The sequence below is a fragment of the Etheostoma spectabile genome, chromosome 5 (assembly GCF_008692095.1).
Source record: "Etheostoma spectabile isolate EspeVRDwgs_2016 chromosome 5, UIUC_Espe_1.0, whole genome shotgun sequence".
Lineage (NCBI taxonomy): Eukaryota > Metazoa > Chordata > Actinopteri > Perciformes > Percidae > Etheostoma > Etheostoma spectabile.
Window position 1 is genome coordinate 7,003,271 of NC_045737.1, and position 22,171 is coordinate 7,025,441.

Genomic DNA, 22,171 nt, shown 5'->3' on the forward strand with positions numbered 1-22,171 from the left:
ACTTGAACATTTATAAAATAAATAGTAATATTGACTCATACTGTATTTAGTATTTTCAGTGAAAAACATCTTGTGCACTCATAAACAGCACAGCTTTGTGTAAATGCCATGCTATAGGCTCAAGTAATTGGGCCGTGGCTATCTTCTTCCTGGTTGTGTGGTTGGTTAGAATGACTGGGCTTAAGATATGGCTGCAGTTGAGCTATCATGCTGTGGACGCACCGAGCCTTTTTCTCCATGATATCCTCCAACTTGTGGACATATTCCCTAAATGCCTGTTAAGATAAGGAGACAGACAGTGAAGAAAGACAAAAGTGTGTATTCAATTCAAAATGTAAGTTACATAAAGCAAGGCACCAAAACAAAATGGCTTTAATTTATTCTGACCATATCAGGTTGTTGGTGCAGAAGTGCCCCCTCTTTACGACATAAAGCTTCCATCTCTTCAAGCTGCTCCCAATGGGACTGGACAATGCGCCACCTTAATTTGGATTGAATTGGATTAGAAAAGAAATAGAAATGTTTTATTCAAACTAATAACCTGTAGGTTGCAATTTCTCTATTACTCCGAAATACACAGCACGTTTTCTAAGTCTATCACCAAAGAGGTGTGTAAGATTTCTGTATGTCTGTAGGATTATCATCAACTAGATTTAAAGATCACCTAAACACACTTAGGTATTATCAATATTTATAGTTGTAGTAATACTAGTTGTGCCTCGTTATAATGCATACTGGCCTGTGCAAACAAAATGGTGACATTTCTGGTACTTACTGGTCTTGATCCAAGTCTATCAGCGTAGTCAGATGGATTTTGGGTCTTATTTGCTGATTGCTGGTGCTCTCTGGGATATTTGATTCTATAGGACCGTTTGGTTGGAGTGAGATGTTTGAGTTGCTGAAATGGTTTAGATTTACTGTGTGACACGGCTTTTGCACTGTGTTTAACTGGCCCAAGACACTTTCTGACTGTGTCGATGAAATGGAAAACGCAAGTTTGTTATGCATGTTGTGTGCATATTCTGGTGGCATTTGACTGGCATCATTTGTTGTTAGTTTGTGTGAGCTGGGTAAACCAGTGTTCCCACGCTGATGGACAGAGGATGAGACGGACTGCATGACAGAAGTCTGCACAGAAGCACATGCAGAGGGATTAAGTGGGGATCCAGGCGTTCTGCTGCCCAGGACTTTAACAGCTGGCGTAGTTTGGGGTTTCTGATTGTTCTCTTTGTCCTGGAGAGAGAACAGCATAACCTCAGCAATAGGAGGCTTCATCATACCTGGATTTAACAAAAAAAAAAAAAAAAAAATCACAAACCAGTTCTTAAGCACTAGTTATTACACACACAGAACTCACACTTACCTATTCCAAAATGGTCGTATGTGGCACAACACATTTGCTCAGTGTGATTTGTAGCTGTTGTGGTGTCAGGGGTGGAAGGGCAGTGAGTCTTTGCTTGTGGCAGCTCCAAAAAAGACAGGTGTAATTCTATGTCTTTGTCTGCTACAACTTTCCCTGCCATCTCCGCACATGTGAGACACTCTTTGTCCATTTCCCTTCTGTCATCATCTGCTCTTTCATTCTCAAGTGGACAGGGTGAGGTGTTGTTCTGTTCCTCTTTGAGGAACGAGGCTGTGGCGACCTGTTGGTCCACTTGAAGCAAGGAGATGCTGAGGGGGTCCATGATGTAGCTGAGAGACTCTGCAGTCTCTTCGTGAGGTAAAACAGACATTTTGGCTATGACCTTTGGATGGTTGTGTATCATAGTGTAAACTGGACTTTTGGATATGTTAAGGGGCTCAGCTGGTATTTTACATCCATTCTTTGTGATGGGATTAGTGACAGTTAGTGTGGCAGATTGAGCATTTGATATTTCCCTTCTATTGGCATGAGGAGCAAACCAAGGTTGCTTCTCTCTACAGCTGCTTGATGGTACTCCATGTTGAGCATTTTGCAATGGTAGAGGCATCGTAGAGGTAGAGGCAGGACATCTGGTATGTTTAAGGTAAAGATCACTGAATTTATTAGGGGTTAGGAGTGCGTTCTGTCCACAGGTTGGGGAGAGGGGTCGTTCTGCTGGAGCTTGTTGATGAGATGACTCAACAGGAGGGTGGTTAAAAAGGCTGTTTCTGTCAATAGCACTGTGGGTGGACAGTAAACCATAGTTGTCAGCTCCTTCTCGTTCCTCAGTACGCCACACCCCATCAGCTGGGACATCTGAGGCATTTAGTCCTTCCTCACCCACTTCTCTCCTCTCTTCTGAGTCACAGTTGTAAGACACTAAGACCTCTACATCAGCTGGCACTGCACCTGTCATCCTGTCTGCCTGCTCTGTCTCTGTTGTTGCCAACCAAGCCCACCTCCTGTCTTCTCCTTCCTCCATCCAAGCTGGCCTCCACTCTTCCCTCCTTACTCTTCCCTCTCCGTCTCCTGTTTCCTTCAGTGACCTCCTCTTTTCAGATTCACCCCTAACTTGTCCAAATCTTGCCTCTGTTCCCTCCATAGATAGCCTCCAATCTTCACCACAGCTATTTGAGTCACCACAACCAACGTCATCCTCATTTGTATTGCAGCTTGGAAAGGTTTCAGTTTGTAAGCAAATCTCTCCACTGGGGAAGAAAGATGACTGTCCACTGTTACCATCTGTCCTAACCTCAACCCTGGCTCGGTACGCATCTAAAACCTTATCCAAACCATGATAAATAAGGGCAGAATCTGAAAAGCGGGAAGACTGTTGGAGAGAACAGAAAGATGGAGACACAGAAGAACAGACAGAGGCTTGATTAGAGGAAGACGTACATGTGGAGGGTGAGAAGAGATGGACAGATGAAGAAACTGATGAGGGCATAAACTGCTGCAGCTGCTTGTGATACTGTCTCAGATGCCTCTCTCTCTCTGTATGCCTTTCCTCAACCTTTTGTAATTCTCTTTCCCTTAGCCTTTCTACTTCACTACATATGACTCTACGGTTTTCCACTTGTCTTCTCTGTTCCATCCATCTTTTTTCCTCCTTTCCTCCCCCTTTGAAAGTGCTTTTCTGGTTCTCTTTTTCTCTTTGGTAGAATCCAGATTCCCTCTGTACCTTCCACGAGGGAAGCTGCTCATCTGTTGCTTGTCCCAAGACCAACCCTGCCACAATGTTTAGGTCACTAACTGAGTGGTCTACACTGTCTGTTACTCCATACCTTTCTCGTCTTCTACCCTCCCTGCCATTTGTTCTCTCCCTCCTCTCCCTCTTATCACCCTTTCCCAGCAAACCCCTGACTGGTGTAATGTGTTCAAGTCCAATCCCTTTTCTTGCTCTTCCACTTGTTTCCTCTCCCAGTCTGCTGTTTTTTGGTGTGGAGCAGAAAATTGTGCACCCTGTGGCCAATCTCGTGGAAGGCATGGTGGGGCCAAAATCCTCTCTTTGTCTCCCTAACTTTGGCTTTTTAGGTGGGCTTTTCCCTCTGTTGCCAACATTGTTGCCTCTGCCGCTGCTGTTGCTGTTGTTGCTGTTGTTGCTGCTGTTGCTGTTGGACAGGTTACGTTTGGGGGAGGGTATTGTTTTGCACCTTCTTCCTCGTCCTAGTCCTCCCTGTCCCCTCAACTCTTTTACCCTATCAAAAAAAATCAAGATGTAATTTCTCAGATAGCAGTCACTAGTCATTGCCTCTACAGTCCAACCCAACTTTAAAATAGAATTAAAAGGAACGGAAGTGGGAGCAAGATGAAAAAATGTATCTTTGTATGTAAAGTGACTATGCTATGTAAGTTTTCCCAAGTTACAATTTGAAGTAAGATAAATTAAAAACATCAGGACTTTATTTTTTTTTAATCCCATATCCTGATATCCCATATTACATATTCCACACTTACTGTAAACACACACTTACCGGTCGGCGTATCTCAGTGTATTTAGTGTGTGTTCAGTTGCAAAGTGACCAGGTGAAATGTTGGCAATCATGCATGTCATTGAGTCACCAACAAATGAGTCTTTCAAAACCTAGAAAGGGAAAAATGATATTTATACACTTGTATCACTAACACAACAGCACCACTGAAAATCAGCAAGTTTCAAAAATCTTAGTACCTGAGTAAGTTTGCTTTGTCTGAAAGGTGTGTGCGACTGCTCTTGATCAAGCGACCGGATACATTCTTTAAGCTAAGAAAAAACAAAAAAAATGAGAAGATTTCTAATTGTGCGTGCCTGCCTGCGAGTGTGCGTGTGCGTTTGTTTGCTTGTGTGTGTGTGTGTGTAGCTTACAGCTAACAGGCTCTGGTTGATCTCGGCTCCCTCCATCCGACTCTGCCTGTCTGGTTCTTTGGTATCTGATGCCCTCTCACTTCCTGCCAGGTCCACAAACCACATTCTACAGGGATGGACACACACACACACACACACACACACACACACACACACACACACCAATACTACTGGGCTGATTTGATCTACTATGTTATAATCCTAGTACTGCTTCAAGGAGAAAGGACGTACTTATAGGGAAAGTGTCAGAAAGTGTGTGCACTCTTATAAGCCTACAAAATAATAAAACACATGTTGCCACTCACCTTCCAGCAATCTGCTGGTTTGTATCTCTTAGCTGAATCTGAAGCAAGGCATGGGAACGAGAGGAGAGTGAATTCACTCCACTCGTCCCCTGTGTGCGCTCCTCTGTACCTTGTGAAATCACCTTTTGTAATGGCAAGACATAATACAGGAGGGAGACAAGGAAAAGATAAATTGAGATCTCAAAAATTGTTCAATTACATTGTAGTAGTGAAACTGAAAATCATAGAATTTGCCTCTTTTTGAGTTGTTTGCTGGGACATCTGTAAGGATGTAAGCGCGATCTGACAAGCTAGATAGATATTTTCTGTTGCATTTCACTGATTCTTAAGCACCTAAAGGTGCTATTACTACTATTGAGGTTTCTTGTGACAACTACTATTGAGATTTCTTGTGACAACAAAAATAGACTTATATAAGGAAGCTAGATTTTACAGGAAATGTTTAAATTGATCATTGGTGCAGAGTCATTTGGGGAAAAAGATGTTGTAAAAAGTTTAAATGCAAATGAAAGTTAAAAGAATAGAGATTTTTCAGTTGTCATCCATGAATTTGGTAAGCTCACAACTTAAACATTATACAACCATGATATTTTTACTTTTTAAATGGTAGATCTTTGATTTTGAAAACATATTAATGGGTTCTAAAAGTTGGTGTGCTAATCAGAACACCATGCCGCTCTCTTGACTAGTACACAGCATGGACATGAGGCAACCTCCAACAGTGAGCTGACTGAGTCCACTCTGACATCACGCAGCCCAACAATGTGAACCACCTTCTGTCCGTCTTCCCTGGCAAACAACCTAATGACAGAAGAAAGAAAAGGAGAGCGCTTAAAAGGGAGGAGAACTCAAGAAAGAAGAAAATTAAGGTTTATCACAAGTCCAAGTATTAGGTAGTAAGAAGAGGTTCACTTTGATGATGATGTTACCAAAAAATAATAATCTGTAATCATAATTATCTGCTTTTTGACCATTTGCTATCTGGTCATCTTTTATCTTTTTTTCGAGAGCAACTCCAACTCAAAGATCCTAAAGCTCTTTATACACAACTATACACAACAAAACACACACACACACACACACAATGCGTGGCACTATCTTTGTGGGGACCTGTCATTGACATAATGCATTCCCTAGCCCCTTACCCTGACCTTAACCATCACAACCAAATGCCTAGCCTTAACCCTTACCCTCACCGTAACCATAACCTAATTCTAACCCTAATCCTAAAACCACGTCTTAACCCTTAAACAGCCCTTTAAAAGTGTGAGGTCCAGCATTTTGGGCCCTCAAAGCTGTCTAGACCCCACAAGTATACTGAATCCCTGGGTTTTGGACCCCACAAATATAGTTAAACAAGAACACACACACACCTTACTCTGTGGTCCAATAGGTCATACAGCTGACCACAGTAGATTTCAAAGAAACTGACATACACCAGCAAGGGTGAGTGCATGTGTGTGACCGAGAGGTGAGCAAAAATGTCCCGGACTGCCAGTGCATACAACCCTGGTCTGACAGGAGAACCCAACATGGTGTGAGTCTTCCCTGCACCTGTCTGGCCATATGCAAAGCAGGTGGCCTTGCCTCTATGGACAAACACACAATGCACAAAAAGATAATTAGGGACCACAGATTCATAGAAACACAGACTCCAAACTACCTACAAGCATGTACTTCAAGCCCCATGACTCATTTGGACTTTATGGCATTTGGATAGAAAGGATGGTAGGGTGACAACATACACACCTCCATAAATACCACAGCATTAACTTACCCATTGAGCATGTGCTGCACCAGAGGATATGTTGTTCTTCGATACACCTCTTCGTTGGAGCTATCCTCCCCAAACACCTGGTCAAAGTAATATCTGTGCTGCAGTGAAAATAGAGCAAGGAGCAAGGCATTAAATAAACACACAGCATAAAGATCTGATAAGGTGACCTTAAAGTAAAAATACATACATACATAATTCCAGTAGTTAATCCTGAAGTACTTTCTTTAACAACATCACCATTAAATGATAAGGTGTGTTTATATGGAGACACTACCATCTTTAGTTTTACTTACAGTATTGATACATTGCAAAAAAACAAAAGTACTCAAAACATCTCCTCTCTGGACATAATAAATACCTGTAGTATGTACTGTGTGAGATCCACAGCCTCTTTGCTTTCATGGACAATCACACACTCTCCACTCGGAGTTGTCACAACATCTGACGCTCCTTCCCTGCACTCTTTGCTTGTCAGAGGTCTTTTCCTTACACACACACTAATCCGCTGCCCCCCTGGTGACCTGCAACACACACCAAGGAAAACAATGCCAAGGAAACAATGCTCATATGCAAACTTAATGCAAACGTTATCATTTAAAGAGCCAAAATCCCGAATGCACATGCAAATGCGCAGGAAACCTTGCCTCAATGCAAGTGTTATAGCAATTTTTATACTTGATATTACTTTCTGAATGTTCATGTTCAATACATTTATTAACTGTAACATACTGTAGCTGCCCGTGCATGTGCAAGTAGGGAGTAACCACAAACTACTGACACTCACTTTTTGTTTGGAGCAGGAGGGGAACTCAGTGGTAGTCCGTAGTTGTAGCCAGCTGTTCTCTTTGATTCATAAACAGGCGTTGGCTTGGCCGTGTGTTCAGTAGCCACATTATTATCTTTCTGCCCAACTGGTTTGCTGCTAAACCTATCTGATGCCGCTGTTGTAGGCCTGGGTTTTGGTTTGTGAAATGATTCACAATTTGGTAATAATCTGATGTGAGAGTTGTACATGCCATTTCCTCCCATGGTGTTCGCGTCTGTGTGATGATCAGATTGATGACCATGGACATCCGGCCCGTGGTTGTTATTTTCTTTGCAGGCATTTACCGCAGCACTTTCAGTGTCAAGCTGCACAGGTATGGCTGATCCTTTGCCCTGACCTGGCACATTCTTTCTATTATGACTTGTGTAGACATGAACAGTGCCTTCTGGGTGAGAAGATAGCTTCAGATGATCATCAACGGTTTCAGAACTGAAATCAAGCCGTCTGCGAACACATGACGGTTTGGAAAAACATTTCTCATCCTCAACATCATATACACCTTCATCACGATCTCCGCAACCATCATAAGTAAAGCTACTATCTGCTACAGCGTAGCCTACAGCATCACCACCATTAGAATTATCCTCAGTACTATCTTCATATTCAAGGTCAAGAGTTTTGACCATTTGGACCAGGTGGAAAAGCCGAGTCCTGTCCTCCATAGAGCGGATTCCCAGGACGGCATAGTCCTCTAGGGTCAGCGCTGAAAGGTGTGCTGCACGATGAACACCCACTGAGGTAAACCTGAAGGACAGGAAACATAGGGAGACAGATGCTCAGAGGAGGAGAGGACAGGGCAAATGTAAGTTTGGATGTAATGTTAGTGAGCTTACCTGGCATAGTGACGCTGTAGCCCAACGGCCGTCAGACACTCATACAGGCTGAGTGACATTTCCTCCCCTTCCTTTCCTCTCCCTTTACTTTTTACTTCACTCCACCTACCCTGGGAGATGACATGTTAGTCTTTCCATCAATGTGCCATACATAGCAAAGGCATGCAAGAAATTAATGTATAATTAGAGTAATTGTATGACAACAGGCTGAAGATAAACAGGAAAATAACACAAAACTACTAACTTAAATTGCGATAACACAAGCTATCTACTGCAGTCAAACTGCGTTTTCCAAGACAGCATGCCCTTGCTGTTTCCTCTCCCTCAGTGATTCCTGTCAGAGACTGATAGCCAATGGTCTAGTCCGACTGTGTCATTACTACCACCCTGCAAAGTTGTGGTGTTAAGCAAAAGCACACGGCACTGGTAGGATGTTGAAATTTGACACTTGGTTAGAATGGAGACAGGGCAGCACAGTGCAGTCATTTTACACATGTCTGTATCGTAGCAAATATGATAAATATAGAAGACTCAGACATGCAACTGTTGCTTCTTTGACTTCTACAGTAGTTTGGCTGACAGCTGGAATAGTTCTGCCATATGGCACATGAGTAAGACCCTCTTCATATGCATGCAGATGGTGAGAGGGCTGTTTATTACTGTGTTTATGAAACAGTATACACTGCTTCAAATCATCCCCCTCCAAGAGGTCTATATTTCCTTCAGGCTGTGCCACACAGTGAAAAAGTGTTGAGACTTTGAGTGTCAGTATAACTGCAAATTGAATTAGGCTACATGAAGACAACATGCAGTGCAATTTAAATTATATTTATGGCCAGCTCATGCACAGAGCATGAGGGGAAGTGGTTGTTGACTCTTGTCCATTACAGGGGTGGTCTGTTGTTGGAACAAACAGACAAAAAAAAAATGATATAAAATTTTAAATTTTAAAAAAACCCACAACTTAAAATAAAGGAAGGTTTTGTGGTTTTTAAATGTTATGCCAAATCAAAAAGAAAACACATTATACATTGTAATGGGGTGCTTGTGGTTCGCATATTATTTTTATGTTTGAAATGACTAACTGTAAAGCTGTAAGTTTCTCCAAATGGCAAGTATAAAAAGGAAACGTACCTGTATCACTCCAGACTTTTTAGCAACAAGGCAATAGGTGGAAACGACATCTGAACGAGTAAACCGACCCGACGAAATACATTAATGTTTCACAAAGTTGCTTGCTTGAGTAGTATCGCTATTTCCGTACACAAAGTAGGTCTCCATAGCTACGAAAACGGGCGATTTCTTTTCCCGCTGTGGGTGAGCACAACTCATGTCCAGGCCAGATTGACATAGGCTACCCATATTAGGGTACGAAATTTTATCTGATTTTAATGCAGAACTTCATAAAGACAGCCGGTCAAATTACACTCAATTCATCATGAACGAGAGATAATCCCTCAGGGCTTAAAGCCCACATACAAACCTGCTAAGACAAAAAGCCTTCTCAGGCTAAACCATTAGGACATTTGCACCACTGGTTTTACAACACAGCCTTCCAAATGAGAGCTGAGAAATGGACTACTGACTGAGAAGTATTTTTTGGGGTTAATTAATGATAAAATATATAGATTATTATTGTTATTGATTTATTTAGCAAAATCTAGAAATATTGTATAGAGTGAGCGTGCGTGCTGGCAATTTGGTTTGCCCCCTGAAAAATTACAGAAGGAATTGAATTATTCATTCAATTCATTATTACAATTGTATTTCAGATTTAATTACCATTGTTATTTACTGTATACGGCATATATATATATATATATATATATATATATATATATATATATATATATATATATATATATTATATATCCTCCTTATTATATTCTATATATATATATATATATATATATATATATATATATATATATATATAGAGGCCTACCTCAACAGCGAATACACACATTATTTGTGTATACCTGTAACACACTTTTCACTTTAGTTCTAGGGGAAGGACGACATGGACATGGAATCTCGTTCCTCAGCTGCTGTTTCACTGGGGACAACATTGGCGGTAACACACAACATTGGCCCTTCCTCAAACTTAAAACCCTGACGGAGTTTGGTTTGCATTTTAAAATTTGATATATGTTCAAACAGATATAGCCAGCTTGTTTTATACAGATACCAGGATATTCCTGTGTGTAAATTTAGCGAGATAAAGTCTCATCTCCCGCCCAAAACATGAAGCCGAATTCATCAGCGAGTTGCCAGCGATGAGTTGCCAGGTTACCAGACCCATCCCGACTACCCTAGCAACTAACGACAGTATTTAGAGGTAGGACAGGTAGACAATCAAAAATGTGTAGGAGCTTAATTAAAGAGGAACTACTACTCCTCGTGAATGGCTAAGGGTGTGTTCTGTCTTTGTTGAGGATTTTTATGCATTCTGTATCGCTGTCCTGATAGTGAGTGTGCAGAATTACGTGCTACGTTTTAAACATTGGAACTGGGGAGAAAGAGGAGGATTGGCTTGCAGTTAACCATCCCTGAGGAAAACAGACTATTATGTGTTCCCAATCAAATCTGAAGTCCTGAACTAATCTGGACTAAGTCTACATTAAACAGATTCTGATAGTTAGATACAAAATGGGCAAGGCTTTTGGTCTCTATCTTGTCTTCCCAGCTCACTCCCTGTGGCACTGACAGCTAGTCTTGCATTGCCAGGCCTATTGCTCTCTAGTTTTTTTTTTTTTTTTTTATCTCTGTCACTCACATTGCTTCTGATAAATTAAGAGATGCCTTTTTTGTAATTACCACCATTCAAAAATCCTTGGGTCCGACCCAAGACAACCAATGTTGTTTTCTCCTCCTCTCATTATGACTTTAAATAGTCATGCAGCATCATCTGTTCCCCTATTTAAAAGTGGAGGAAATGAAAGAAGCAGATGTTTGAAACATCTGGAACTCCATGCAGAAACATTTAATATATTCTATACTATTCTAAATATATATTGTATTAACAAATACTGTACTGCATGTATTTATGAAAATTTTAAACCTACAGTTGTGAAAAGTAACCAAAACCTTCTCTTGATTCATTTTCTGATGTAGATTCACCATTAAACACCATCATGTGGTAATGAATAAGGTGGAGGAAAGGGCAGGACTAGGACTTGCAAGTGAATTAAAGTGAATGAAGTCTAATAAGTCTGCAATAAAACAACATACTTTATAGAGCTGGACAATATATTGATATTATATCGATATCGAGATATGAGACTAGATATCGTCTTAGATTTTGGAAATCGTAATATCGTAATATGGCATGAGTGTTGTCTTTTCCTGGTTATAAAGGCTGCATCACAGTAAAGTGATGTCCTTTTCTGAGCTTACCAGACTGTTGTAACTGTTCTATTGTTTGCTTTTACCCACGTAATCATTTTATCCACATCATTGATGATTATTTATCAAATATTTCATTGTGTAAATATTTTGTGAAAGCACCAATAGTCAACAGTACAATATCATTGAGGTCTCGATATCGAGGTATTTGGTCAAAAATATTGTGATATTTGATTTTCTCCAACATCGCCCAGCCCTAATTCATTATCTATATATTTTGCTATTAATCATGTCCTCAAAACTGAAATTACTTTTAAACAATATTCTTATTCATACCAGGAAGTGATCAGGATGTCTTCTGAGGAGGAGCATTCTCAGACTTCCTCTTCTTCTCCTCCCTCCTCATCACTTCCCCCTGTCTCCCACTTCATTGGGAAGAAGGACAACATTGTCAAGGCCGGACGCATGACCAAGATGGTGAATGGATGCAGAGACGTACTGGTCCTGTACCACCAGGGGCAGCTTCATGCAATGGACATGCGCTGCTACCGTAAGCTCTCTGTGTGTGTGGCTGTTGTGTGTTTGTGTTGACATAATGCATATAGCCATAATTATAAGGTCTGTCCTCACCTATAGTTTTCTTTCCCTGTTAAAACATTTAGAAAGACATTGACATTCATCATCCTATTATTTTTCCAACTGTGGGATTTACTTTCTGCAATGGCTCATCACCTGTTTGAAACACTGAGGCCTATAATGACACGCAAATTTCCACTTACAGATTCAGGTGGTGCATTACAATACGGAGACATTGAGGTAAGTTGCATATTCTCAGAAAATTGCCGTCGAATGCTTATAAGCTAATAACCTCTTTTTTTCAGTTCAGTGTAAAGCTCCTGTTTCCTATGTATAAAATAGTTTTCTTGTAAAACTGCCACTTTAGCTGCTACTGTCTTATCTCTCCAATCGCCTTCATGCTCAGGAGTTTAATGGGCGGCTGTGCATTGTGTGTCCGTGGCACAAGTACAAGATCACACTGGCAGAAGGGGAAGGGCTTTACCAAGCTGTGGATGATCCTACATCTAAACCCCTGAGAAAACACTGGCGCTCCAAGGGAGTCAAACAGAGGATTCACAAGGTCACTGAGGTCAACGGGAATGTATACGTAACACTGAATGACTCAAACGAGGCCATCGAGTCAGATGTCTATCAGACCGAGAGATATAGGACTGGCTTACTCGAGGCACAGCCAAAACCCACGCCCCAGAAATAACCAGACATTTAAGGATTTCTTAGAGATGTATGATTATTCAACCAAAAATACACAAATGCTTTAAGGAGGATGTTTCATTGGAGAGCATTTCAAAACCCTTCAGAGTGTGTTTGCAAAATAATAATTGTTATCGAAAAACTGTTCATAAGTGTGTTAGCCAATAAGCCTGTGCAATTTATATGAGTCAATCTAGGACAAAGAGGGAAATATCTGACAATAATGTATGAATCCATGTAGTACGATGAATATCAGACATTTAAACAGTAGTTGCAGGATGTGTGTCATTTCAGTGAGTTTTGTTCTGTTTACATACACTGTTCAGTACTGCTCTCATTGACACGGCTTGCAAGATCAGGAAACAGGGCATTACTAAAAACATTGAACACATCAGTAGGTATATTATAGAAATGGCATTTACTGTATGAAAGTAATGTATTCTAACACCTGGTTTTACTGGGTTTTTTTAACACTGAACTGGGATTGCTACATAATATTGTGGTTTATTAGTATTAAATGTTGTATAATATACGGTTTACTTTTGGTAGAAAGAAATTATGACCGATTATTTTTATTTCCCAATGTCATGAGAAATGAAATGGGAAATATTATGATGTCACTGTGTCATTTGTCAATATTTACATAGCTAAGTTCTTCTGAACACAGTTCAACACAAGTCAAGATCAGAAGTGTATCTCTGTTGTATGTTCCCCAGCTTAATATCCTCTTAACAGGAAACATCAAGACCTTTCAAAGGGTTTTCTTTTCACGTAGCGCTTTTAGCCTACTGATGTTATATTCCTTGAAACCTGTGCTTTTAAATTTGCGGCCGAGATAGTTTTCATTTTTACCACCAGACATTGATATCTAAAATGGACTTTTACTATTTTAAACGTTTATCTCCCTTAATTCGTTTTTTGAACTGTGATAGTCCTTACCAGTCTTTTGCAATGTCAATTTATATCGGGAAAATAGGACAATGGGAACATAGGAATGACCCCGTCAAGAACTAGATGCTAAATACTTTTTACAACCAAAACATTAGATCATCTTGTAGAATATGATGCATTAGATTAGATTAGATTAGATTAGATTTTATTCATCCCACAACGGGGAAATTTTGTTATTACAGCAGCAGCATTTTCTTCAATAACAGCAAAAAACAAAAACACACAAACAAGTAAACACACAAGAAATACAGGCAAACAATAGACAATGATTTTAAGGTGGACTGAAAGTAAGCAAAATGGCGTCAAATAAAGGTATTTTAAAGTGCGGTTGCCATGATACAAGAAACAATATCGCGGTGTAAGTGACGTTCAAATTAAATTGAATGTGTAATTAGAGTTATTATTATATATTAAACTACCCAACAGTATACAGTAGAGTCAAAATAAGCTCCACCTCAACCAACTACAACATTAAAATGCTCCTTCCACATTATTGTATTAGTAATAACAATCCAATATTATATATTACAATATATTACAATCACAGTTGTTTGTCTGCATAACAAATACATTTAAACCTCTACATTTTGCTGATTCCATGTCAAAACTTACTTACTTGTTTACTTACCTAAGATTTTGAATGCAGGGCGATTTTTTTACTTGTAATTTAGTATTATTACGTTGTTGTATTGCTACTTAAAGGGAAACACCTGTGGGTGTACCATTTGGATGAAGGTATGGACGTAGGTCACATCATCAACAGGCGACGCTAGGTGGCAGCAGTGAACTGTGTTGTACCAACATAATAATTAGAAGAAGAAGAAGGTCGCAGCCTGGTGACGCGTTGGATACTAAACAATGCTGGCTGTATTTTCATGAATGACAGTATTTTACTTAACTATACACTATCCGAATATCCAGACTTTAAAACGGTCTAAATTTTAAAGTTTCAGATCAAAGATGGAAGCTAACAGAAGATAAAGCTCCAGGAAAACAACAGTTACCGTTATCACTTTGTAGTCTCAAATATCTTGCCGTGATGGCATCGGGTATGTATTTCTTGCTTGTAACTGTTACTATTTTAATCTTTTTATGTAAAGCACTTTGAATTGCCCTGTTGCTCAAATATGCTATACGACTAAAGCTGTTTTGCCTTGCTTAGCTTCATGCTATTAATAACCGTATTTCACAGTTTGCATGTATTGTACATTCATTTTTTTTTTTTAGAAAAGACCTTCTTCATTGAGCTGCATTATGTTAAATAGTTTCCAACGTTTTTTCAGAAGATGAAATAAATCTGCTGGTCGTCGTCGTGGATGTAAATCCCATTTGGTGGGGGCAGCAAGCTCAACGTGAGACAGAGGTAGTAGCACTACTATGTCTGATGTTATTCTTACTTATGAACAGTTTTCCGATTGGAGTTTCTAAATGTGGCTGAGGCTAAACAACCTACTGTCCTCTTGTGCTCGGGCAGCTCACCCTGTCGAAGTGTCTGGATGCTGTCATGGTTTTAGGAAACGCCCACATTTCCATGGCCAGGACTAACAGGCTGGCTGTCATCGCCAGCCACTGTCAAGACAGGTACCTTTTACAGAACAGTGGTGAAATACATTCACTGGAGTGGGAGGGAAATATTGTAGATTTGACTCCATTGCATGTATTGGACAGCTATTGCTGCAAGTTACTTTTCAGATGAAGAATTTACAACAACAAAAAACCGATGAAGAGATAAAACACACAACTTTGGTTTGTTGTGGGCTCATGACCGCTTGTCACGTCTCAGATGCCATGAGTTGTTGGTTCCACCAGTCTTTGAACTTCTCACATTCTTTCGTTTAAATAACAATTTGAGGAGAAGGTATTTTTTTTTCTATAGTTCACAAAAAAAGAAAAGATTCAGGCCAAAGTACAAAAAAACAAACACAGTTGTTTAGCATAACTTCATCTTTTCGTATTTTTCTTCCCCATTAATCATCTCATGACCTCCCAGATTTGTGTTGTGAGCCTTTGAAGGAGGCTCCACCATTAGGCTGAACACCCAAGGTCTATATTACCTAACGGTATTTGAAATGGTTAAAACTACTGTACCTCCCAGCTTCAGCAGTAAAATGCTGCTTACAAATGAATGTATAAACAATCAAATATATATGATTATAATTGCTATAAGTAATTTCCTTAATTTCCCATTTTGGGATCAATAAAAAAAAATCTAATCATATATCACTCACACAGCCATTTATCTGCAGAAGCAGCACTTTTACTTATAACAGAGTTTTTTTGCATCATTGTATAGATACTTTTACTTAGTAAGGATCTGACTACTTCTTCCACCACTGTCAGTTTCCAGTATTGAAGGGCCAACTGTCTTGATTAATTGATTAATGTAATCTTTTGCTCCCGTCTTTGTTTATATGCACAATCTCACCATCTTACTTTATTTCAGTCACTTCCTATATCCCAAAAAGAGCTGGAGAGCGGGGGACAGCGGTGGGGAAGATGCATGCTCCAGTGGGGATGGAAAATATGAACTCCTGGCAGTCGCCAATAACCTTATTGCTGAAGAGATCAGGAATGTTATGTCAAAAGGTAAGTACAAGTTTTTGTGTTTTTCTTGCTTCACCTGCTTTTATTTTACTTACCATGCTTTTATTGTAAAGTGTCTGCTATATAAATAAAGTGCATTGTTATCATCGTTTTGGGATAGGGGCTTGTTTGCCTTTCCTCAAATAAATCACAAACGTCCTGTGACGTACCTTAGATGCAGCGGGGAGGGCTTTGCAAAATGGATAGCGGAGATAGGGGAAGGGGAGGGGAGAGAGAGAGAGAGAGAGAGAGAGACTGCTGTCTTTGTCTAAGTGTTGCATTCAGAGCTTTATTTCATGTGTTTAATGATGCTGTGCAGTGTGGGTGACTCCTTAAAATGTCCAGTGTGTCTTGTGTGATTACAGCTGAAGTGAAGGGAAATTCAACGGATACTTTTTTGGCTGGATCCCTTGCCAAAGCTCTCTGCTGTATCCTTTTAATAACAATTATTTAGAGTTTTATCATTTATGACTTTTTTTTAATTTATTAAGATCAAATAATAAGTAAAGCAACTAACACAAAAAAAGAAAATCACATCAAGGAATGACTACAAGTGTATGTTGGACGATAAAAGTGGTGTCTGGACTTTCCCTTGCTTAGATAATGGATTCCTTTGCTGGTCCAGTTGAGAGAAATGTCTGCTTGTTTTTCTTTTTTTTCTTTTTGATGACTGTGGCTGAGAGAGAGGCAGAGGTGTTTTCCTATCTGTCCTTAATACTTCAATCAGATATTCACAGAGTCTCAAAAGACTTAGAAGGTAATTCAGTGTTTTTTATTAATAAGCTTAATGATGCTCCTCGATGGGTTCTGTTTTTACTTTCAATACTTGTTTTAATTAATGTCTTTTTGTTTTTTTAGCTGGACAGGAGATAAAATCAAGAATATTGGTAAGCCCTGAATGGTCTAATTTCATGAGCGCTTTTGCTTTTATTCCGTGACTTGAACACAGCATCTATATTTTACTGGACAGGTGATAAAAGCAGCTGAGGACTCTGCCCTCCAGTACATGAACTTCATGAATGTCATTTTTGCTGCTCAGAAGCAGGTAAATTCATTGGTCTTGCATGTTTTCTGTCCTTATTACTTGTTGAATAACTTGTATATTTATTCAAAATAATTTATTTTGTATTTTAATACAGAACATCCTGATAGATGCCTGTGTGTTGGACTCAGAGTCGGGTCTCCTTCAGCAGGTACATTTTTACGGCTTTGCTAGGACATTGACAATACTGTAATTTAATACCACAACCTGTATCGTGATAAGAAGTACCAAATGAAAACCTGAACCTGAGAAGAAGAGACTTTATTAATCCCACACTGGGGAAATTCCTTAAAAAAAAAACCCAAACTATGGAATGATATTTATGATATTTGATAGCTTGTACAACAATTCAAGTATTCATGTTAAGTGGCTCTCACACCATTTTGTTTATAGTTTTTAGTATTATAACCATAAGGTGTGCTGTGGGTGTGGTGTTGTGACTGTATTGGGCTGTCCTAATTTGTGTAAATATATATTCCAGGTTTTATATTTTTGTCTTGTAGGCTTGTGATATAACGGGAGGATTGTACCTCAAGATACCACAGAAAGTTGCCCTGGCACAGTACCTTTTGGTGAGAGTGCCATACAGATTTCCACATTTCTGAGAGTATCACCTTGATAGTATTCAGCTTATTTTTCTGTAAAGAGGGCTGCTTTGTGTTGATGATGGCGTTTTCTGAACAGTGGGTGTTCCTGCCGGACTCTGAGCAGCGTTCACAGCTGGTGCTGCCACCGCCTGCACATGTGGACTACAGAGCTGCATGTTTCTGCCATCGTAACCTCATTGAGATTGGCTACGTGTGCTCAGTTTGTCTGTCAAGTAAGTCAGATTCCCAGTTAAAAGAAACAAATGCATGACCACAATCTTTATATTACTGGCCAAAGCTGCAGTATGTTTTTGCGGTGATTCTTTTTTCCTGTCTTTTCTTTAAGTATTCTGCAACTTCAGCCCTATCTGCACAACTTGCGAGTGAGTCTTTAAAAATGTTTGAATACATACTATATACAGTACACAACCTTTTTGCTCTGAACACTATTGGTAAACATCTAATCATCTTCATTTTATCTGCATTATATTTTTCTTTTTAGAACTGCCTTCAAAATCCAGCTACCACAGATGGTTAAGCCCAAGAAGAAGAAACTCAAACAGCCTACATGATTATTGCTATGTTTACAGTAGATAGTTTTATTTTTTTGATATTAAGATTATGCTATTTTGCTTGCTATACATTTTCACGAGTTTCAGGTTCATGCCAACCTGACAAAGTTTTTATTTGTAGAAACAATTGTTTTCCAGTCAATAAGAATATATGCAAACATTAAACATATAAAACGAACATTTGCATTTATCACTTGTCTGAGTTTAGTTTGACCAATGTTCATATTAATAGAAAGAATTGGCACACACACCTTTTAGTTGTTCATGATGTTGGGTATAGGTCATTTACTTAGCGTACTGTACATGTAAATGGAGTAACTGCTTTTGAAAAAGAAACTGGGCATTTTTGTGATGTACATTTTTTTATTTAATAAAAAAAAACAGCTAGATGTTCTTAGAATTGTTTGTCACATATATATCCATCCTTATGTGTTAAGGTGGAAATATTTTAGTCCAGTAAATTGTGTTCAGCTTTCAAACTGATGGAAAAGCTTCAAGAAAATCTTATTAGTTCACTTAATACAAAATCTCTAATTACATGTGGAATAAATATTTTGGTAATGATTCATCATCTTTAACCAATATTCCCTGTTGCTCTTGCATAATATGTGACAGGTCATCTTGATTAATGTAGTAAAATGAAGTATAAAGTCTCCAGTCATTCATTTTCAGTTTCTTTTCATCACGTCAAAACACTGCAAGATACTTTATTTTTTGATTTTGTAATCTTTGGTATCACTCTTACACCAACTATACCACTTGCACACTAGATAAAGCAATAACATTTGCTGAGTGAATTCATTCTACTGAGAGAAAGAAGCTAAAACTCCTAATGCCAAGAGTTAACATGTAAGATTTTAACCAGAGTAGTATAAGATAGAAATGTTTATTCAGTAAAAAGAAGTACTGTGACACTTTATTTTCATATATCCCATTTGGAAGACTGCCCTTGTATAAAGATATATTGTGAATATACTGAGGAAATAAACAGGTGAAAATGACTGCAGCATGTTCAAAGTCAGTTTGAAACCATCCAGGTATATCATAGGTGGAGGAAGGTGTTGAAATACTGCACAGTGTCATGGTGATCATCGATGGATTGGAACAATGTTGCATCTGAAGAAGAGAACAAGGACAGACTTGTGACTAATGTAAACTACTTTTTACCTGCCAGTCATAAATAATGCACCTTAAAGCTATATGTGGAATTCTAAGTTGTTGGTACATCCACGTGACAAGCCTTTCCATGATCCCGCCCCCACCCCTCCTCCACGCGGCTGCTAGTAGCGTTTAATCCGTCAAATCAAGGAGGACACGGTAATTATCGCTTGTGCTTATGCGCGTGAATGTCATCGGACTACATCATTTTGTAAACATAGCCGTACTGAGAAATACAGAGAGAGTTTTGTGTAACTGATGGGCTTAATTAGCTTTGTAGCAACTCATTATGCAAGGGCTTGAATGTAACAGGCGTTCATTAATATAAAATAGTTGCCCACTAAAGCTTTAAGGTGGATGAACTAAAGAGTATTATCAATTTCACTGCCGAAACATATTTGCTCAACTCACTAGAAGCTTATCAGCAGCTTTTGTTCCTGTGGGCTTCACAGCTTTCTTCCTAAATTTTAGCTAATCAACTTGACTGATTGAATATGTGCCAATCCGTACACATGACTGACTGTGTCTGTACAGTAGCACTCACCCCAGTAATCCTCTGCCTGACCATCGCTGTGGAGTCAGGTTCATCTGAGCTTTCTGGCCGTCCCGGATGACTGAGACACGTAATGGTTTCTGTGAGAGGACATGGTCTTGCAGTTTAGATTCCAGATATGAGGTGTGTTGAGCTAAATGTAACCTATGGTTAAGGTCTGGTAGGTATGAAAACATCTAATTCAAAGAAATCTGATAAAAAGGAAATCAAACCTCTGGGTTTCATAAATCATTCTTGGAAAAAAGGAGTTAATTTAGAAAAACTGGCAAAACAATACAATTACCATAATATAATTATAGTGACAAATTATAAACAATAAAAAAAGTTGTATTACTGAACCAAAAAAGCAGTATGTGAGAAGCTTACCCCTTCACTGTGTTGTACCACAGAAGCAATATTCTGGAGGTTCTGAAAGTTCTCCGTGTTAACAGAACCAAACTCAATGATTTCATCACCAACTCTGAGCCCCTTTGGAAAGAAACAACCAATTACTAAAATTTCCAGGAACAAAAACGGCTACGTTTCATTGAAGTCTCAACCTTTAAGAATTCTGATGGTTTATCTGAAACATCTAGCGGATACAGAAGCATAGTTCACACTACTCACAGCTCCACATGCAGGCGAGCCTTGTGTCACAGCATCCACCCGTGCAAAGGGAGGAGGAAGAGTGACCTGTTGCTCCATCGCCTCCTCCTGGTCTCCTGCCTCATCCCCTCCCCGCTTGGCTTTCTCTCGAGCATGCAGCCTGTGTAGGGCTTCTTCTATCTCCTCCATGATGGCCTTGTGATCATTCTGCAGGCCTGAAAGACACAATCAAAGCATTACTTTGAAAATGAAAATAATTAGTCGCAGTCATAGTTAGATATAGTAGGAGTATAAGCTGGTGTTATCTTTAAAAAAAAATGAAAAAAAAAAACTACTAAATAAAGATTTAGTAGTTAGTATCAGTCCAAACTAAATAAACTGCCAACATTTGTCTAGTTGTGGAACACGCATCATGTAATGTATTTTTCTGACAGTATCTTGACAAACAAAAAATGATCTGAAACTACTCCAAAATACTGCATTTTGGTGTCAAATATATGTGGGTAAATATCAAGTACTGGTTTTGGTTAAAAAAAAAACTTTAGGTATATAGCTATACTGCTCGGAATGAGAATACTGTATAAATTAGAACTGGGCCATTGTCTACTATCTAGACCAGGGGTCTTCAACAGGGGGTCCGCGGAGGTACTGCATGGGGGTCGCGAAAGTTTTGGTTGATTAGACTTTTTTTTATCTCGCCATCAGTTTGGGGGTCCTTGGCCTGGAAAACGTTGAAGACCCCTGATCTAGACCGTCACATACCTTGTGTTAACAGCTGAGTTACAAGAAGTTGCGTTCACAAACAAAGTTAACCAAATGTCCCCTGCTATCATAGAAAACACTAGAAACAACACACACGCTGCTGCTTACATGAAATACTGTGCCTTGCTGTCCTGATCTGATATAAATTAACATCTGCCCGGGGGAAACCCTCTGCGTCAACCAGAGGACCTTCAACTCCGACATGTTGCTGTAAACATAAAGAAAGGCACCTTCAACGCATTCCCAATTAATTAGCCTTAATGGCTGTATTAGCCTTAGCTAGCCTTGGGTTAGCTTTGCGCTGCATGTATTTCTAACTGACAAACTTACGTCTTCCAAAACATCGTAATAAGCCTTTATCTGCTCTTCAATTTCATCTTTCCTTTTAATTAGGTCTTTCACATCATCCATTGTTATTTCTGAAAATCCAGCATTATTTTCCCCTGTCATCTTCATGGCTGCACGTAGTTCCAACTAGCAGAATGGTACTTCCTGTTTACGACACTGCACGCGCTTAACTGCCCCCAACTGGCCATTGAAAAGAGAAACTAATTGAAATTCAGAATTTTCCACCCAAAGTGCAGTCCTGTAACCAAATCCTTTACAACCCGTAATTTACAAGATTCTTATTAATATAAACATGTTCAGTAGGTATATAAGTATTTAACTCCCGTATGGTATACAACCATGTAATAATATAAGCAATTGAATATACCTGTTTGTTGGTATTTAAGCAGTGAAATAACATTTTAAGTTTCTCTTAACTTTATATTTAA

The 22,171-nt window shown here is 39.2% G+C and overlaps 4 protein-coding genes across 9 annotated transcripts; 2 read left to right on the plus strand and 2 right to left on the minus strand.

Moving 5' to 3' along the window:
* Nucleotides 1-6: 6 nt before the first annotated feature.
* Nucleotides 7-17,562, minus strand: LOC116689705 (kinesin-like protein KIF24). Of its 3 annotated transcripts, none has more exons than XM_032516308.1 (15): nucleotides 17,558-17,562; nucleotides 8,533-8,537; nucleotides 7,114-7,631; nucleotides 6,688-6,850; nucleotides 6,330-6,427; nucleotides 5,926-6,141; nucleotides 5,266-5,353; nucleotides 4,553-4,674; nucleotides 4,248-4,353; nucleotides 4,074-4,145; nucleotides 3,877-3,986; nucleotides 1,364-3,600; nucleotides 776-1,280; nucleotides 388-481; nucleotides 7-275 (listed from the first exon to the last, which is right to left on the minus strand). In XM_032516308.1, exons 3-15 carry the CDS (start codon nucleotides 7,356-7,358, stop codon nucleotides 120-122), a joined length of 4,212 nt encoding a protein of 1,403 aa, XP_032372199.1. In that variant the 5' UTR covers nucleotides 7,359-7,631; nucleotides 8,533-8,537; nucleotides 17,558-17,562; the 3' UTR covers nucleotides 7-119. The 3 variants fall into 3 exon arrangements, with proteins under 3 accessions (XP_032372199.1, XP_032372198.1, XP_032372197.1); XM_032516307.1 differs by lacking the exons at nucleotides 8,533-8,537; nucleotides 17,558-17,562 and adding exons at nucleotides 7,989-8,093; nucleotides 9,123-9,504 and having other exon boundaries at nucleotides 7,114-7,899; XM_032516306.1 differs by lacking the exons at nucleotides 8,533-8,537; nucleotides 17,558-17,562 and adding exons at nucleotides 7,989-8,098; nucleotides 9,123-9,504 and having other exon boundaries at nucleotides 7,114-7,899.
* On the plus strand, nucleotides 10,012-12,738 carry LOC116689711 (Rieske domain-containing protein). 3 transcript variants are annotated; one of them, XM_032516319.1, is made up of 4 exons: nucleotides 10,012-10,402; nucleotides 11,673-11,883; nucleotides 12,115-12,149; nucleotides 12,316-12,738. In XM_032516319.1, exons 2-4 carry the CDS (start codon nucleotides 11,685-11,687, stop codon nucleotides 12,604-12,606), a joined length of 525 nt encoding a protein of 174 aa, XP_032372210.1. In that variant the 5' UTR covers nucleotides 10,012-10,402; nucleotides 11,673-11,684; the 3' UTR covers nucleotides 12,607-12,738. The 3 variants fall into 3 exon arrangements, with proteins under 3 accessions (XP_032372210.1, XP_032372209.1, XP_032372211.1); XM_032516318.1 differs by having other exon boundaries at nucleotides 10,013-10,326; XM_032516320.1 differs by having other exon boundaries at nucleotides 10,014-10,108.
* On the plus strand, nucleotides 14,360-18,820 carry gtf2h3 (general transcription factor IIH, polypeptide 3). Of its 2 annotated transcripts, none has more exons than XR_004332076.1 (14): nucleotides 14,360-14,602; nucleotides 14,837-14,916; nucleotides 15,028-15,134; nucleotides 15,997-16,139; nucleotides 16,502-16,564; nucleotides 16,864-16,893; nucleotides 16,995-17,023; nucleotides 17,107-17,181; nucleotides 17,276-17,329; nucleotides 17,682-17,750; nucleotides 17,863-17,998; nucleotides 18,112-18,148; nucleotides 18,268-18,424; nucleotides 18,467-18,820. XR_004332076.1 is itself a non-coding variant. In XM_032516315.1 (14 exons), exons 2-14 carry the CDS (start codon nucleotides 14,593-14,595, stop codon nucleotides 18,335-18,337), a joined length of 903 nt encoding a protein of 300 aa, XP_032372206.1. In that variant the 5' UTR covers nucleotides 14,393-14,434; nucleotides 14,501-14,592; the 3' UTR covers nucleotides 18,338-18,820. The 2 variants fall into 2 exon arrangements, 1 of the variants encoding a protein (XP_032372206.1); XM_032516315.1 differs by having other exon boundaries at nucleotides 14,393-14,434; nucleotides 14,501-14,602; nucleotides 18,268-18,820.
* Nucleotides 18,770-21,918, minus strand: psmd9 (proteasome 26S subunit, non-ATPase 9). Its single transcript, XM_032516317.1, has 6 exons — nucleotides 21,726-21,918; nucleotides 21,504-21,603; nucleotides 20,655-20,848; nucleotides 20,415-20,516; nucleotides 20,040-20,128; nucleotides 18,770-19,453 (listed from the first exon to the last, which is right to left on the minus strand). The coding sequence occupies exons 1-6, from the start codon at nucleotides 21,849-21,851 to the stop codon at nucleotides 19,426-19,428; spliced, it is 639 nt and encodes a 212-aa protein (XP_032372208.1). The 5' UTR covers nucleotides 21,852-21,918; the 3' UTR covers nucleotides 18,770-19,425.
* Nucleotides 21,919-22,171: the final 253 nt, after the last annotated feature.

Coding starts and splice junctions, on each gene's coding strand:
- LOC116689705 (XM_032516307.1), bottom strand. CDS start 8,047: ATGTCACTCAGCCTGTATGAGTGTCTGACGGCCGTTGGGCTACAGCGT. Junction 5,354..5,925: donor CTATTGGACCACAGAGTAAG/GTGTGTGTGTGT, acceptor TTCTGTCATTAG/GTTGTTTGCCAGGGAAGACG. Junction 4,354..4,552: donor AACCAGCAGATTGCTGGAAG/GTGAGTGGCAAC, acceptor CCATCCCTGTAG/AATGTGGTTTGTGGACCTGG.
- LOC116689711 (XM_032516319.1), top strand. CDS start 11,685: ATGTCTTCTGAGGAGGAGCATTCTCAGACTTCCTCTTCTTCTCCTCCC. Junction 11,884..12,114: donor AATGGACATGCGCTGCTACC/GTAAGCTCTCTG, acceptor TTCCACTTACAG/ATTCAGGTGGTGCATTACAA. Junction 12,150..12,315: donor TACAATACGGAGACATTGAG/GTAAGTTGCATA, acceptor CTTCATGCTCAG/GAGTTTAATGGGCGGCTGTG.
- gtf2h3 (XM_032516315.1), top strand. Junction 14,917..15,027: donor AAGCTCAACGTGAGACAGAG/GTAGTAGCACTA, acceptor GTGCTCGGGCAG/CTCACCCTGTCGAAGTGTCT. Junction 17,182..17,275: donor TTTTTGCTGCTCAGAAGCAG/GTAAATTCATTG, acceptor ATTTTAATACAG/AACATCCTGATAGATGCCTG.
- psmd9 (XM_032516317.1), bottom strand. CDS start 21,851: ATGAAGATGACAGGGGAAAATAATGCTGGATTTTCAGAAATAACAATG. Junction 20,129..20,414: donor TGGTACAACACAGTGAAGGG/GTAAGCTTCTCA, acceptor GTCCTCTCACAG/AAACCATTACGTGTCTCAGT. Junction 19,454..20,039: donor TCAGGCAGAGGATTACTGGG/GTGAGTGCTACT, acceptor TCTCTTCTTCAG/ATGCAACATTGTTCCAATCC.